Below are 13,915 nucleotides of genomic sequence, written 5' to 3' on the forward strand. Positions count from 1 at the left end.
AAAGAAGCTGTTTTTACTTACTGTCAGGTAGTTTTAGGTCTTGGGATTTTTTTCAAGATTCTTTGCACAAGGGAACACAACAGTATGGTCCTCCCATTGATGAGACTCGAATAACACCAAAAAAAGTAGACTTTTGTTGATATTTTCTTATTTATTCCTATAAGAGATGAACGATTTTTACCAACAACATGGCTTCCATGAGTAGTTCTTTTTATCTCTGAGGGTGGCACTTCAAAAACGAATAAGGTCTTATCGTACTTTTTGACTGTTTTATTATACTCCAGTGCTTACTTCAAAATCCAGTTCTTTTCCGCAAAATATTTTGAAATAATAGGTCATGGAACCAGAGTTACTGTTTTTTGACACTTTTATTCATGAAAGAAATGAGGTAGTCTGCTTAACTTTAGTTACTTGTTATCTGAAGTTGCAAAATCGGCCAAAATAATTTAATCTCTCTGATTAAAATATAATTTAGGGCTGATATGATTCTCATAGGCTAGGGGACATAGGCTATGGTGTTACTAGCCTACCTCTCTATCCATAATCTTTTCTGGAAACATAGATTTGTTCATGTGTTAGATTAAAAGCTGTATTTTTATTCAATATCTGTTTCTGAATTCTCAGAAGATTTAATAGGCTAGAGTCTAATTTTGGCAAATATTTATGTAGCCTAATTCTATTTTTAATACCAGATGGCTAATTTGACAGTGTACATATATACAAATCTTTAAATTAGCCAACCAACCAACCAGTATTTTATGCCTAGGAGTCCAGCTGTACATAAGGACCCTTATTAAGAAAACAATTCTTACTCCATAATATGCAGAATGATCCTAGTTAACACATTTTGCAGGGGGAGAGCCTTTATCTTTTCTTCTTTCCTTGTTTTTCCAGTTTTTCTTAGAAATTCATGAATTGCTCAGAACCTAAATATTCACAGAATATATATCCCCACCCCCTAATGTGGAAATATATACCTAGAATTGTATCCTCAATCTAAATATAACATCCATTTACATCACAAATAAACTTTACTTGCTTATTATCCATGTGGTGGATGTCCATTTTTAACACAGAGCCAAGCTGAAAACATGGTAAATTTGCAGTGGGCCTTATAATTTAGCTAAGATGAAAGTGAAAATGTCATTTGGTGCCCTTTTTTTAATGCTCTTTCATAATTCAATAATTGCTTCTGGGGCTTGTTGCATCTTGAGCCCTCAAAGAGGCCCCAAAGGTATTTCATTTTTGTATCCACACTAATAAGTTATCAACACTAGTTAAGTTATTGAAAAGTGGTTAAAAAAATATTACTAGTTTATAAATAGGGGTGAAAATTTAGAGTTGGTACTGTTGACAAGGAGACATGTTAAGAAAACAATTCTTACTTTAAAATATGTATAATAATCCTAGTTAACATATTTTCCAAGGGGAGAACCTTTATCATCAAGTCCTTCCTCTTAAAATACTTCTTTTTCCAACTTAAAAGAAAAAGTTTGCAATAAACCCCATGCTAAAATGCATTGCATAAATCTTTTGAAATTACTGCTAAGAATTGCCAAATAAGTTGTTCTGTAGGTAGTGTTCATCCTGGTCAGTGTTAATTCTTTTTTTTTATTGAGCAGTGGCAAACAAGCAGCACCAGGACTTTGATGGTACAGTCTAAATGACACAATTTTATTGTCACACAAGAAACATAAATGATTTCACAATTTCCTATAATTTCAATATGCCTACAATTTCATGGTAAATTTGCAGTGGGTCATATATTTTTACCAAGTATGCAATTTAAAACATCATTTGTTGTTTTTTTATGCTCTTTCATTATTCATATAAAATACCTTAAGGGCCCCTTTAAGGGCTGAAGATGCAATTAGCTCCAGAAGCAATTATTGAATTATTAAAGATCATAAAAAAGCAACAAATGATGTTTTCACTTTCATCTTAGCAAAATTTTAAGGCCCACTGCAAATTTACCAAAAACACTACTTGATGTTGTTTTAATACTTATTCCTAATATTCCATGGTTTCACTCAAAATTGTACCCCCCCCCCCTGATGGTCCCTAATGCCCTAGGATATACCCTAGGTTTGTAGGCTAAAAAAAACAAAAAATGCTTGTAGGCTGCAACAAAATTCTCACTTTATATTATATTACATGCTTCTACATCAATACCCCACTTTGTGTTATTTTGTTTTGTGTTTTTTTTTTAAGTTGCATTGTATTAATTTTATTAATTAGTACTAATTTTCGTTATGCATCATCAGGTCTTTGAGGTTGCTTGTTTTGGATTTGAGTCTTGAATTTTTTCTAGTCAGTTTTTTAAAAATAAATTATTTTTTTTAAACTTAACTTCACTTGTTTGGTTTTCTTTGGTTCTCTCTTTTAAGTAAAAATTATTAAAAATTTATTTTTCAATGGCAGTTTGGCTAAAATTCAATAAGGAATAAAATGCAGAATTAGTTCATATATTGTAGATTATATGTTGCTTTATGTCACACCCCATGAGGGATTTTATTGGCTGGTCTTTGTTTATCATATCACTGGTGATTTTTATCTTTTTCTTTTTACCACTACAACAACACCCATTTTAGATTCATCAAAATATGATGAAGTTTAATTTTGTTTTTCATAAATTAATTGAATACAGTAGTTTATTTTGTTTTAACTAGATACATTTTTTTTGTATGTATATAATAAAATTGTATTTTGTTTTTTAATGTTTACTTTGTTCAATTTTCTTTTGGAAAGTAGTATTTTTGTAACCCTGTTGTCTATCTTCAATCTCTACATGGTTTGCTATAGAAAATCTTAATTCACTTTGCATTGTTTCAGTTTGTATTGTGATTTTTTTGGAATGTAACCCTGATGCAAAGTGAGGTATTGGTGTATAAATCACAGCAAATTTGGAGGAGTTTCAATTTGAATGACTTAGGGTGAATTCAATTCAGGGTATATATTAGCGCTTAGAGAGGGGGGGGGGGTAAATTTCATTTCTGATACAAAAGAATGTTATATTTTGATTCAGGATGCAATTCTGACTTTAAAGGTTTGTCTATATCTTAGCTAGGTAAGTACTTTAAATTCCTCCAAATTTATGTCAACCACTTTGCCATGTTTGCTTCCATTGTTAGACTATCAATATTATGAGTTGACACCATTTCAGTGTCTATTTTTTTCTTATGTTTTCTGTTCTTTTTTTTTAGGAACCAATAAAACAGAAAACAGGTATCTGTTTTATTCAGTATCATTTCTGTTTCTGTTCCATTTTTCTTATATTTTTTTCCATTTCTGTTTTTATTAAATCCACTTTTCTTTAAGTTGTATTTTTGCTTTGCAAACATCATTTTAGTGCAGTCTAGTAACTTTTATTGAATTTGCAATGCTTATAATCTAGGGAATAGCTCTGGTTTTACATGTTCTGAAGAAAAGATTTGCCACTGTAAAAATTAACTCAACATTAAAGCAGTCTTATCATTAAAGCTACTGAAGAAGTCTAATTGGATTAGGACCTTTTGGTTAGTCTTGGCAAGTGCATAGTTACTTGGTTTCCCTGTGAGCAGTACTAAGACAAAGAAGCTAAAGTAAAGAATTGATTCTAGTTAAGAATTGATGCTGGGAGCAGCACTGGTAAAAATACAAAAGCTGGTTGGAATCCTTAAAGTGTCTTCTAAGTCTCATGACCTTTTTAAAGTTATCTGCAAGACCTATAATCTTAGTCCAACCATCACAAAGGACATGCATATTTGATGGAACAAATATAAATGTATTGTGCCAGGAAAGAGTTACTGCACAACTTCTTCAACCAAAACCTTCATGAAGCAAAAATCAGAGAGCTCAGTAACTTAAAAAATCAAAAACTTCACAGTAATGAGTAGTTCATTGTTGAAGCTGTCATTGAGGTTCTTTGTCCATTCAAACAGGCAACAGTGATAGGTAACGGATATGATTACGTTTCAGCAAGCAAAGTTATGCTGATGATTAAAGGATTTCAGTTGTTTTGTCAGACTCCAGATACTAGTACTATGGCTGAGTCAGTCTATGGCCTGTTATGACAAATGTACAAATAATATTCTGCAGAAAGCCTTGTTTCCATTTGACATTTTACAGACCAAACGCCAACTGAACCAGCTAATTGAATTTCAGTTTTCCCTTTGCTGTGTCAAAGATCAGTTTTCTTTTTTTATTGGCATAGTAACTGTCTATTGTCTCCATATAATGCCAAATGTGAATGCAGCATAATTTTTCACTTCTACAAAATTAAGAGATAGCTATTTTGTTAAAAATAGTTCAAAGATCAGATACTAAAAAATCCAAAGTCAATGCACCCCCCCCCCCCGAGCCCATGGACAGGTGTTGTAAGTTGTACCCTGGGGACATATATGGTTCTTATGGTTATGGTAGGGATGTTTGTAGAAACTTCAGAGGGGGCTTGTTTGATTGGAAATTCAGTTCTAGTTCAGTTTTTAAGAGTAACTAGTCCCCCCCCCATGCTCTTTTTCATCCAAATGCATTCGAAAACAAATGGAGATAGCCATTTTGTTAAAAATAGTTCAAATATCAGGAAAAAAACTTTGGGGTTGACACAACCCCCCAGATCCTGGGGGCTGGTGATGTAAGGTATGTGCTGAGGGCATATAAGGTTATTATGGAAGTGGTGGTTGTATAAACTTCAGAGGGGCTTCATTTAATTGGAAATTGACATTTATAGTATTTTCTTAAGAGTCAAATGTGATTGGAGGTAACCTACCCTCCCCCCTCCCACCCAACCTGTTATCCCCAAATACATCCAATCAAAATTTGATGATGGCCATTTTGTTCAAAATAGTCAAACAATCAGATAACAAAAACTTCAGGGTCAGTATACCCCCCCCCCCCTGCACATAAGGTTTTTATGGAAGAGGTGGTTGTATAAGCCTCAGAGGGGACTCAAATGATTAGAAATCGAAAAATTCAAATTCCCTTCTTAAGAGTCAAAAGTGATCAGATGACAACTAGCCATAAAAAAAACTCCAGGGTTGACACAACCCCCAAGAGTCCAGTGGTGAGTGTTGTAACTCATGCCCCAGGGCATAAAAGGTTTTTATGCAAGGGTTTTAAAATAGGCCTAATTCAAAGCTCAGATAAGCCCAACCCATCCCACTAAAAAAAAAATCTATTAATGATATTCTATCCAGAAAAAATCTCAAAACGCTATTGAAGTATATATGAAACCCAAAGCAAAAAGAAATTAAATAAACAATCATAGAAAACAAACATAAATAGGTATAAATGAACAAATAAATCTTAAAACGAGTGAATCTTGAATATGAAAATTGAAAATTAAATATTCAAATCAAGCTTGAAACAATCAAAAATCTCTAAAAACTAGAGTCTGGGTATTGCCTCCTTCTCTCACTGTAAAAGTCAAAAACCTACTGCATCATTGGCGCTTTACTGAAAATGAACTATGTTACAAATATCTTCTTCTGTGCTTATTACAACATTGAAAATAAACATAAAAACTACAGTAAAATTGAATTTTGAGGTGACAAGCTTTCAGCAATTCATATTACTATGTATCAAATTTTCAGTTTAATTTTATCACTTCTTTCCAAGGCTGTTCAAGACAAATATAGTTTTAGTACAAACAAGAGTTTGGATACTACCCCCTTCCCTAACTGTAAAAGTCTAAAGCCTACTGGGTCATTGGCACTTTACTGAAAACGAATTATATTACAAATATTTTTTCTTCCAGTTATTACAACATTGAAAATGAAAATAAAAATTACAGTGTAATGTATATTTCAACAATTAATTAACATATGAATATATCAAATATTTAGTTTAATTTTATTTGCACTTTCCAGGACTGTTCAAGACACATACAAGTTACTGGCCTCAAGTTTGGCCTCAAGTTACTTTTGACTATTAGATATGGCACTAGAACTTCAAATTTCCATTTGAATGAGCCCTTTTTGAAGTTTTTACAACCACCATTCACCATAAAAACCTTATATGTTCCTGGGGAATAACTTACAACCCTTGCCCTGTGGACTGTGGGGGGGTTGTCATCCTCAACGACATAATTTGCAGACCTCTCAACTATGCTAAACAACCTGGCTATCTCAAAATTTTGATTGGATGAGTATGGGGAAATGTTGGGGGTGGGGGGCTGGTTTCCCTTGATTCACTTTTGACTATTAATAAGGGCTCTTTCAATTTCCAATTTAATGAACCCCTTTCGAAATTTCTATGACAACTCCTTCTGCATGAAGCGCTCTGGTCTAAAGAAAAACAAAAAATAAATAAATAATACATTATGTCCACATCACTCTTTACTTAGGCAGCGCTATTGCACTACCTATGATTGTACATTATGTCACTTTGTGCACATTAAAGACAAAAAGAATTGTTATCAAATTTAAGAAATGAATTACTGAAATGAAGTACTTTTATGCCTGGTAATATGTGGTCTATTCAGTGAAACTTGATATGTTGATTAAGTTAATCATGGTAAATTCTTCATCAAAATATACCCAATTTTAAGGACGATTAGATTAGAAGACACAAAAGACCTGAGGATTACACAGCTACACCCAATGCTAGCATAGTGGATTGATGCTCTGCTTGGCAATATTGCGCCCAAAGTTTAATTTGTGCTCCTTTAACTTTGGGTGATAGGCGTGCAACCTGTCCCTGTAAAAAATGACTCACCAACTGAATCAGTGATTCAATGTCTCATGTGCCATCAATGTCTGTGGAGGATCTAAATACATTTTTTATCACACAGCTGGACTTGGCTGTTTTTGTAGTCAGATTTTGTCTGGTTTTTGCTGGAAGTGCTTGCATCATGACGGTGCAGCTGAGTTTTGCAAAAGAAGCTCTTTATATCAGGAAAAAGCTGCAGCTGCATGAACCCCGAGTAAAATCCACAAATGCCCATTTTATTTTAAAAAAAATATTATTTATGTTTAAAAAACTTCCTACTAAAAATAGAATAAGTTTAATTTGGGGTCTGCAAAAATATAAAAAACAACATGATGTAATACCTAGGTACAGGATAGGTATTAGTATTGGATTGAAAGGGGACGAAGGCAAAGTTCTTCTAATTGTCCAACATATCCTGCTAAACAAGAAAAAAGACATGAGAGACCACAACGTTACAAAGACTGTAATGTTGTTTTTTCTACATACCATATAAAAAAAAACTGCAACAAAGTTAGTTCTCCTCCAGAGACGACCCAACTAGGTCTATAAAAAAAATGAGCAGGATGAATCTGTGCAACAACCCCAGATTGATCCTTTATCCCAGATTCACACAGTTGCAGCTTTTTCTGATGCATGCATAGCAAATGTAGGAAAATATTGAATTAATACAGGGAACACAGCAGTGTTTCAAACAGTTTGTGGTAACAAACTGTAAGTAAAGAGTGACCCAGCTCAATGGTAACCGAAACTCTAGAAAACGGGTTTTGATACCAATAGATACATCAAAACAATCAGATTTCAATCCTGAAATCAAATATATAACTTTCATCAAGTTTAGTCCTACCCATCAAAAGTTACGTGCCTGAGAAAATTTGGCTGATTTTCGAAAAAAAAGGGGGAAAGACCCCCTAAAAGGTATAGAACCTTAATGAAAATCACACCATCATATTCAGAGTATCAAAGAACCCTACTGTAGAAGTGTCAAGCTCCTATCTACAAAAGTGTGGAATTTTGTATTTTTTGCCAGAAGAAAAACGCATCACGGATGCGTTTTTTTTTTTTTTTTTTTTTTTTTTTTTTTTTTTTTCAGGGGTGATCGCATCGACCCATTGGTCCTAGAATATCGTGGGAGGATTCATTGGAATGGAAATTAAAAGTTCTAGTTCCCTTTTTAAGTGACCAAACAAAAAAGGAGGGCAACTAGGCCCCCTCCCACGCTCATTTTTTTCCCAAAGTGACCTGATCAAAATTTTGAGATTGCCATTTTGTTCAGCAGGGTTGAAAATATGATAAATATGTCCTTTAGGATGACTTAATCCCCCGAAGTCCCCGGGGGGAGGGCTGGAACTTATGAACTTTACCCAATGTTAACATATAGTATTGGTTATTAGGAAGTATACAGACGTTTTCAGGGGGGATTTTTTCTGGTAGTAGGGGGGTGGGTGGGTCGGGGGTTATGTGGGAAGATTTTCCATGAAGCAAGTTTTCATGGGGGAAGGGACATTGCTATGAAGGGGGTGCCGGATTTCCCGGCATTATTTAAAAAAAACATCAGAAATTAAACATAAAAAAACAAGTTTTCCAACTGAAAATAAGGATTAACATCAAAACTTAAAACGAACAGAAAATATTACGTGTATGATAGTAGTATGTACATATTGAATTTACGTAGACACATAGGAATCTCCATGTTATTTGCGTAGACCCATAGGACCATGCTATTTGCGTACGGCCATAGGACCATGCTATTTGCGTACGGCCATAAGACCATGTTATTTGCGTACGGCCCTAGGAATCTCCATTTTATTTGCGTACGGCCATAGGACCATGCTATTTACGTACGGCCCTAGGAATCTCTATGTTATTTGCGTACGCCTCTACACCTTTTCAAAGAGATTCAGAACTCCCTCACATGGCCTTATACTTTGGGTAGACTATGTTCCTCCATGCTATTTGGGTTATTGACTTACCAAGGCCAACCAGACAGGTTTCTGGTGGGTATAGTCTGGTTTGGTGGGTGTAGTCTGGTTTGTTAGGTATAGTATGGTTTTGTGGGTATAGTCTGGTTGGGTGGGTATAATCTGGTTTGGTGGGTATAATCTGGTTTGGTGGGTATAGTTTGGTTTGGTGAGTATTGTCTGGTTTGATGGGTATAGTCTGGTTTGGTGAGTATAGTCTGGTTGGGTTTTTCAAAGAGAGTGAGAATTACACTTTACTTTTTTGTTTTTGTTTATTTTTGTTGTTTTTTTAAATCGAAAACTAGAGATTGTCAAATTGCGTATATAGGAATTGTTTTGATTGACATTTTTGCAAAAAGGGATAAGGAATTCGCAAATTGGACACTATGAACGATATTAATTAATGTTTTGAATAATAGGAGTGTGAATGATGCTAATTAGTGATTGGATTGTATAAAGGTGGAGAAAAAAAAGGATTAAACTGATTAGCAGTTAAGGTAATCCCTGAAGAGGTTGTTAACTCAGGTAATTTGTTATAAATTTGAAACAACATCAGTCTATGAAAATGGCTAACGACGATAGAATGAAATTGTGAGTTGACCTAGCTTTACCTCTCCAATGTGGTCTGTATAATACACAAGTGATGTTTGAACAGTATTGTCAATTTAAAATAGGGTTTAACGTTTTAGTACACTAAAAAGTTGATACTAAGAGAGATGTAGATGGTAAGAAAAGAATTTTAATAATGAAATTCAGAACAAACCTTAGAAATCCTTGCAAATCAGGTAGTATGGTGTATGTGAGTACGAACCATCAAGTATAATAAGCACCAACGACCCTAACCAGCAGAGACATCAACTCCCCAAAGGTCCCTTATCCCCAAACTCGAGGGGCGCCCCCAGCCGCCACCTTTTTGGGCCCCCCTTTTTTTAACATGATATATTTTTTTTCAACGTTTTTTTCGTGTCTTCGAATCAGATAAAACAAACTTAAATTCATAGTGTTTTGTCGTGGTTTACCTTGTCACGGTTACATTCTCTTGATTTTTCAAAGTTCATTTTGAATTTCTTTCGTGAAATGCAAGAGTTGGAATATTTCAGTAGTGTCTTGTTATGCTTTACCTTGTCACTGTCTTGTTGTGCTTTACCTTGTCACAGTTACATTCTCTTGATTTTTCAAAGTTTATTTTGGATTTCTTTTGTTGAAATGGAAGAGTTGGAATATTTCAGTAGTGTTTTGTTGTGCTTTACCTTGTCATAGTTACATTCTCTTGATTTTTCAAAGTTCATTTTGAATTTCTTTCGTGAAATGCAGGAGTTGGAATATTTCAGTACTGTTTTGTTGTGGTTTACCTTGTCACAGTTACATTCTCTTGATTTTTCAAATTTCATTATGAATTTCTTTCGTTGAAATGCAAGAGTTGGAATATTTCAGTATTGTCTTGTTATGCTTTACCTTGTCACAGTTACATTCTCTTGATTTTTCAATGTTCATTTTGGATTTCTTTTGTTGAAATGCAAGAGTTGGAATATTTCAGTCATGTTTTGTTGTGCTTTACCTTGTCACAGTTACATTCTCTTGATTTTTAAAGTTCATTTTGAATTTCTTTCGTGAAATGCAAGAGTTGGAATATTTCAGTAGTGTTTTGTCGTGGTTTACCATGTCACAGTTAAATTCTCTTGATTTTTCAAAGTTCATTTTGAATTTCTTTCGTGAAATGCAAGAGTTGGAATATTTCAGTAGTGTTTTGTCGTGGTTTACCTTGTCACAGTTACATTCTCTTGATTTTTTCAAAGTTTTTATTTTGGATTTCATTTGTTGAAATGCAAGAGATGAAATATTTCAGTAGTGTTTTGTTATGCTTTACCTTGTCACAGTTACATTCTATTGATTTTTCAAAGTTAATTTTGAATTTTTTTCGTGAAATGCAAGAGTTGGAATATTTCAGTAGTGTTTTGTCGTGGTTTACTATGTCACAGTTACAATCTCTTGATTTTTCAAAGTTCATTTTGAATTTCTTTCATGAAATGCAAGAGTTGGAATATTTCAGTAGTGTTTTGTCGTGGTTTACTTTGTCACAGTTTCATTCTCTTGATTTTTCAAAGTTCATTTGGGATTTCTTTTGTTGAAATGCAGGAGGAGGAAGATATCAGTAGCGTTTTTTTGTGCTTTACCTTGTCACAATTACCTTCTCATGATTTTTCAAAGTTCATTTTGAATTTCTTTCGTGAAATGCAAGAGTTGGAATATTTCAGTAGTGTTTTGTCATGGTTTACCTTGTCACATTTACATTCTCTTGATTTTTCAAAGTTTATTTTGGATTTTTTCCTTGAAATGCAAGAGTAGGAATATTTCCGTAGTGTTTTGTAGTGGTTTACCTTGTCACTGTTACATTCTCTTGATTTTTCAAAGTTCATTTTGGATTTCTTTTGTTGAAATGCAGGAGTTGGAATATATCAGTAGTGTCTTGTTGTGCTTTACCTTGTCACAGTTACATTCTCTTGATGTTTCAAAGTTCATTTTGGATTTCTTTCGTTGAAATGCAAGAGTTGGAATATTTCAGTATTGTCTTGTTATGCTCTACCTTGTCACAGTTACATTCTCTTGATTTTTCAAAGTTCATTTTGGATTTCTTTTGTTGAAATGCAAGAGTTGGAATATTTCAGTAATGTTTTGTTGTGCTTTACCTTGTCACAGTTACATTCTCTTGATTTTTAAAGTTCATTTTTAATTTCTTTCGTGAAATGCAAGAGTTGGAATATTTCAGTAGTGTTTTGTCGTGGTTTACCATGCCACAGTTACATTCTCTTGATTTTTCAAAGTTCATTTTGAATTTCTTTCGTGAAATGCAAGAGTTCGAATATTTCAGTAGTGTTTTGTCGTGGTTTACCTTGTCACAGTTACATTCTCTTGATTTTTTCAAATTTTTTATTTTGGGTTTCATTTATTGAAATGCAAGAGTTTGAATATTTCAGTAGTGTTTTGTTATGATTTACCTTGTCACAGTTACATTCTCTTGATTTTTAAAAGTTCATTTTGAATTTATTTCGTGAAATGCAAGAGTTGGAATATGTCAATAGTGTTTTGTCGTGGTTTACCTTTTCACAGTTTTATTCTAATGATTTTTCAATTCTTATTTTGAATTTATTTCATCAAATGCAAGAGTTTGAATATTTCAGTAGTATTTTGTCGTAGTTTACCTTGTCACAGTTACATTCTCTTGATTTTTCAAAGTTCATTTTGGATTTCCTTTGTTGAAATGCAAGAGTTGGAATATATCAGTAGTATTTTGTTGTGCTTTACCTAGTCACAGTTACCTTCTCTTGATTTTTCAAAGTTTATTTTGAATTTCTTTCCTGAAATGCAAGAGTTGGAATATTTCAGTAGTGTTTTGTCATGGTTTACCTTGTCACAGTTACATTCTCTTGATTTTTCAAAGTTTATTTTGGATTTTTTACTTGAAATGCAAGAGTAGGAATATTTCCGTAGTGTTTTGTAGTGGTTTACCTTGTCACTGTTACATTCGCTTGATTTTTCAAAGTTCATTTTGGATTTCTTTTGTTGAAATGCAGGAGTTGGAACATTTCAGTAGTATTCTGGGGTGCTTCACCGTGTCAAAGTTACATTCTCTTGATTTTTCAAAAGTTCATTTTTGATTTCTTTCGTTGAAATGCAAGTGTTGGAATATTTCAGTTGTGTTTTGTCGTGGTTTACTATGTCAAAGTTACGTTCTCTTGATTTTTCAAAGTTCATTTTGGATTTTTTTCCTTGAAATGCAAGAGTTGGAATATTTTAGTAATGTTTTTTCGTGGTTTACCTTGTCACAGTTACATTCTCATGATTTTTCAAAGTTCAATTTTGATTTCTTGCCTTGAAATGCAAGAGTTGGAATATTTCAGTAGTGTCTTGTTGTGCTTTACCTTGTCACAGTTACATTCTCTTGATGTTTCAAAGTTCATTTTGGATTTCTTTCGTTGAAATGCAAAAGTTGGAATATTTCAGTAGTGTTTTGTCGTGGTTTACCATATCACAGTTACATTCTCTTGATTTTCCAAAGTTCATTTTGAATTTCCTTGGGGAAATGCAAGAGTTGGTATATTTCATTAGTGTATTGTTTTGCTTTACCATGTCACAGTTACATTCTCTTGATTTTTCAAAGTTCATTTTGTATTTCTTTCCTTGAAATGCAAGAGTTGGAATATTTCAGTAGTGTTTTGTCGTGGTTTACATTGTCAAAGTTACATTCTCTTGATTTTTCAAAGTTCATTTTTGGATTTATTTCATTGATATGCAAGATTTGGAATATTTCAGTAATGTTTTGTTATGCTTTACCTTGTCACAGTTACATTCGCTTGATTTTTCAAAGTTCATTTTGGATTTCTTTCCTTGAAATGCAAGAGTTGGAATACACTTTTTCGTTAAGTGTCAGAGTGAATAAATTCATTATCAACATCCTTTGTCAGATACATCAAATAAAATTGACAAAATCTAAATTTCAGAATGAATAAATTCTTTATCAACATCCTTTGTCGGATATGTCAGATAAAATTGACAAAATCTAAGTATCAGAGTGAATATTTTTTTATCAACATCCTTTGCCAGATACATCGAATAAAATTGATAAAATATAAGTGTAAAAGTGAATAAATATTTCTATCAACATCCTTTGTCAGATACATCAAATAAAATTGACAAAATCTAAATTTAAGAATGAATAAATGCTTTAGCATCCTTTATCAGATATGTCGGATAAAATTTACAAAATCTAAGTATCAGAGTGATTAAATTCTATATAAACATCCTTTTCTCGGATACATATGATAAAATTGACAGAATCTAAGTATTAGTTTAAATAATTTTTTTTATCAGCATCCTTTGTTAGATACATCAAATAAAATTGACAAAATCTAAATTTCAGAATGAATAAATTCATTATCAACATCATTTTGTCGGATATGTCGGATAAAATTGACAAAATCTAAGCATCAGAGTGATATAAATTCTATATCAAAATCCTTTTCTCAGATACATAGGATAAAATTGACAGAATCTAAGTGTCAGTGTGAATAAATTTTTTTTATCAACATCCTTTGCCAGATACATCGAATAAAATTGATAAAATATATGGGTCCGAATGAATAATTTTTTTTTATCAACATCCTTTGTCAGATACATCAAATAAAATTTAAAAAATATAAATGTCATAATGAATAAATTCTAAATAAAAATACTTTGTTGGATATGTCAGATAAAATTAAAAAAGTATAAGT

The 13,915-nt window shown here is 32.8% G+C and overlaps 1 protein-coding gene across 1 annotated transcript in view; it reads left to right on the top strand.

The window, feature by feature from the left end:
* Positions 1 to 305: 305 nt before the first annotated feature.
* vir (VIR_N domain-containing protein) overlaps positions 306 to 13,915 on the top strand; it is a 126,850-nt gene continuing 113,240 nt past the window's right edge. The window contains exon 1 of the mRNA XM_089097800.1: positions 306 to 388. Within this exon, the coding sequence (XP_088953926.1) occupies positions 338 to 388 (51 nt within the window). The 5' untranslated portion in view covers positions 306 to 337. The remainder of the gene's footprint in view (positions 389 to 13,915) is intronic.

The sequence above is a fragment of the Artemia sp. Qi Xiang Cuo genome, chromosome 12 (genome assembly GCF_049724085.1).
Source record: "Artemia sp. Qi Xiang Cuo chromosome 12, ASM4972408v1, whole genome shotgun sequence".
NCBI classification, from domain to species: Eukaryota; Metazoa; Arthropoda; class Branchiopoda; order Anostraca; family Artemiidae; genus Artemia; species Artemia sp. Qi Xiang Cuo.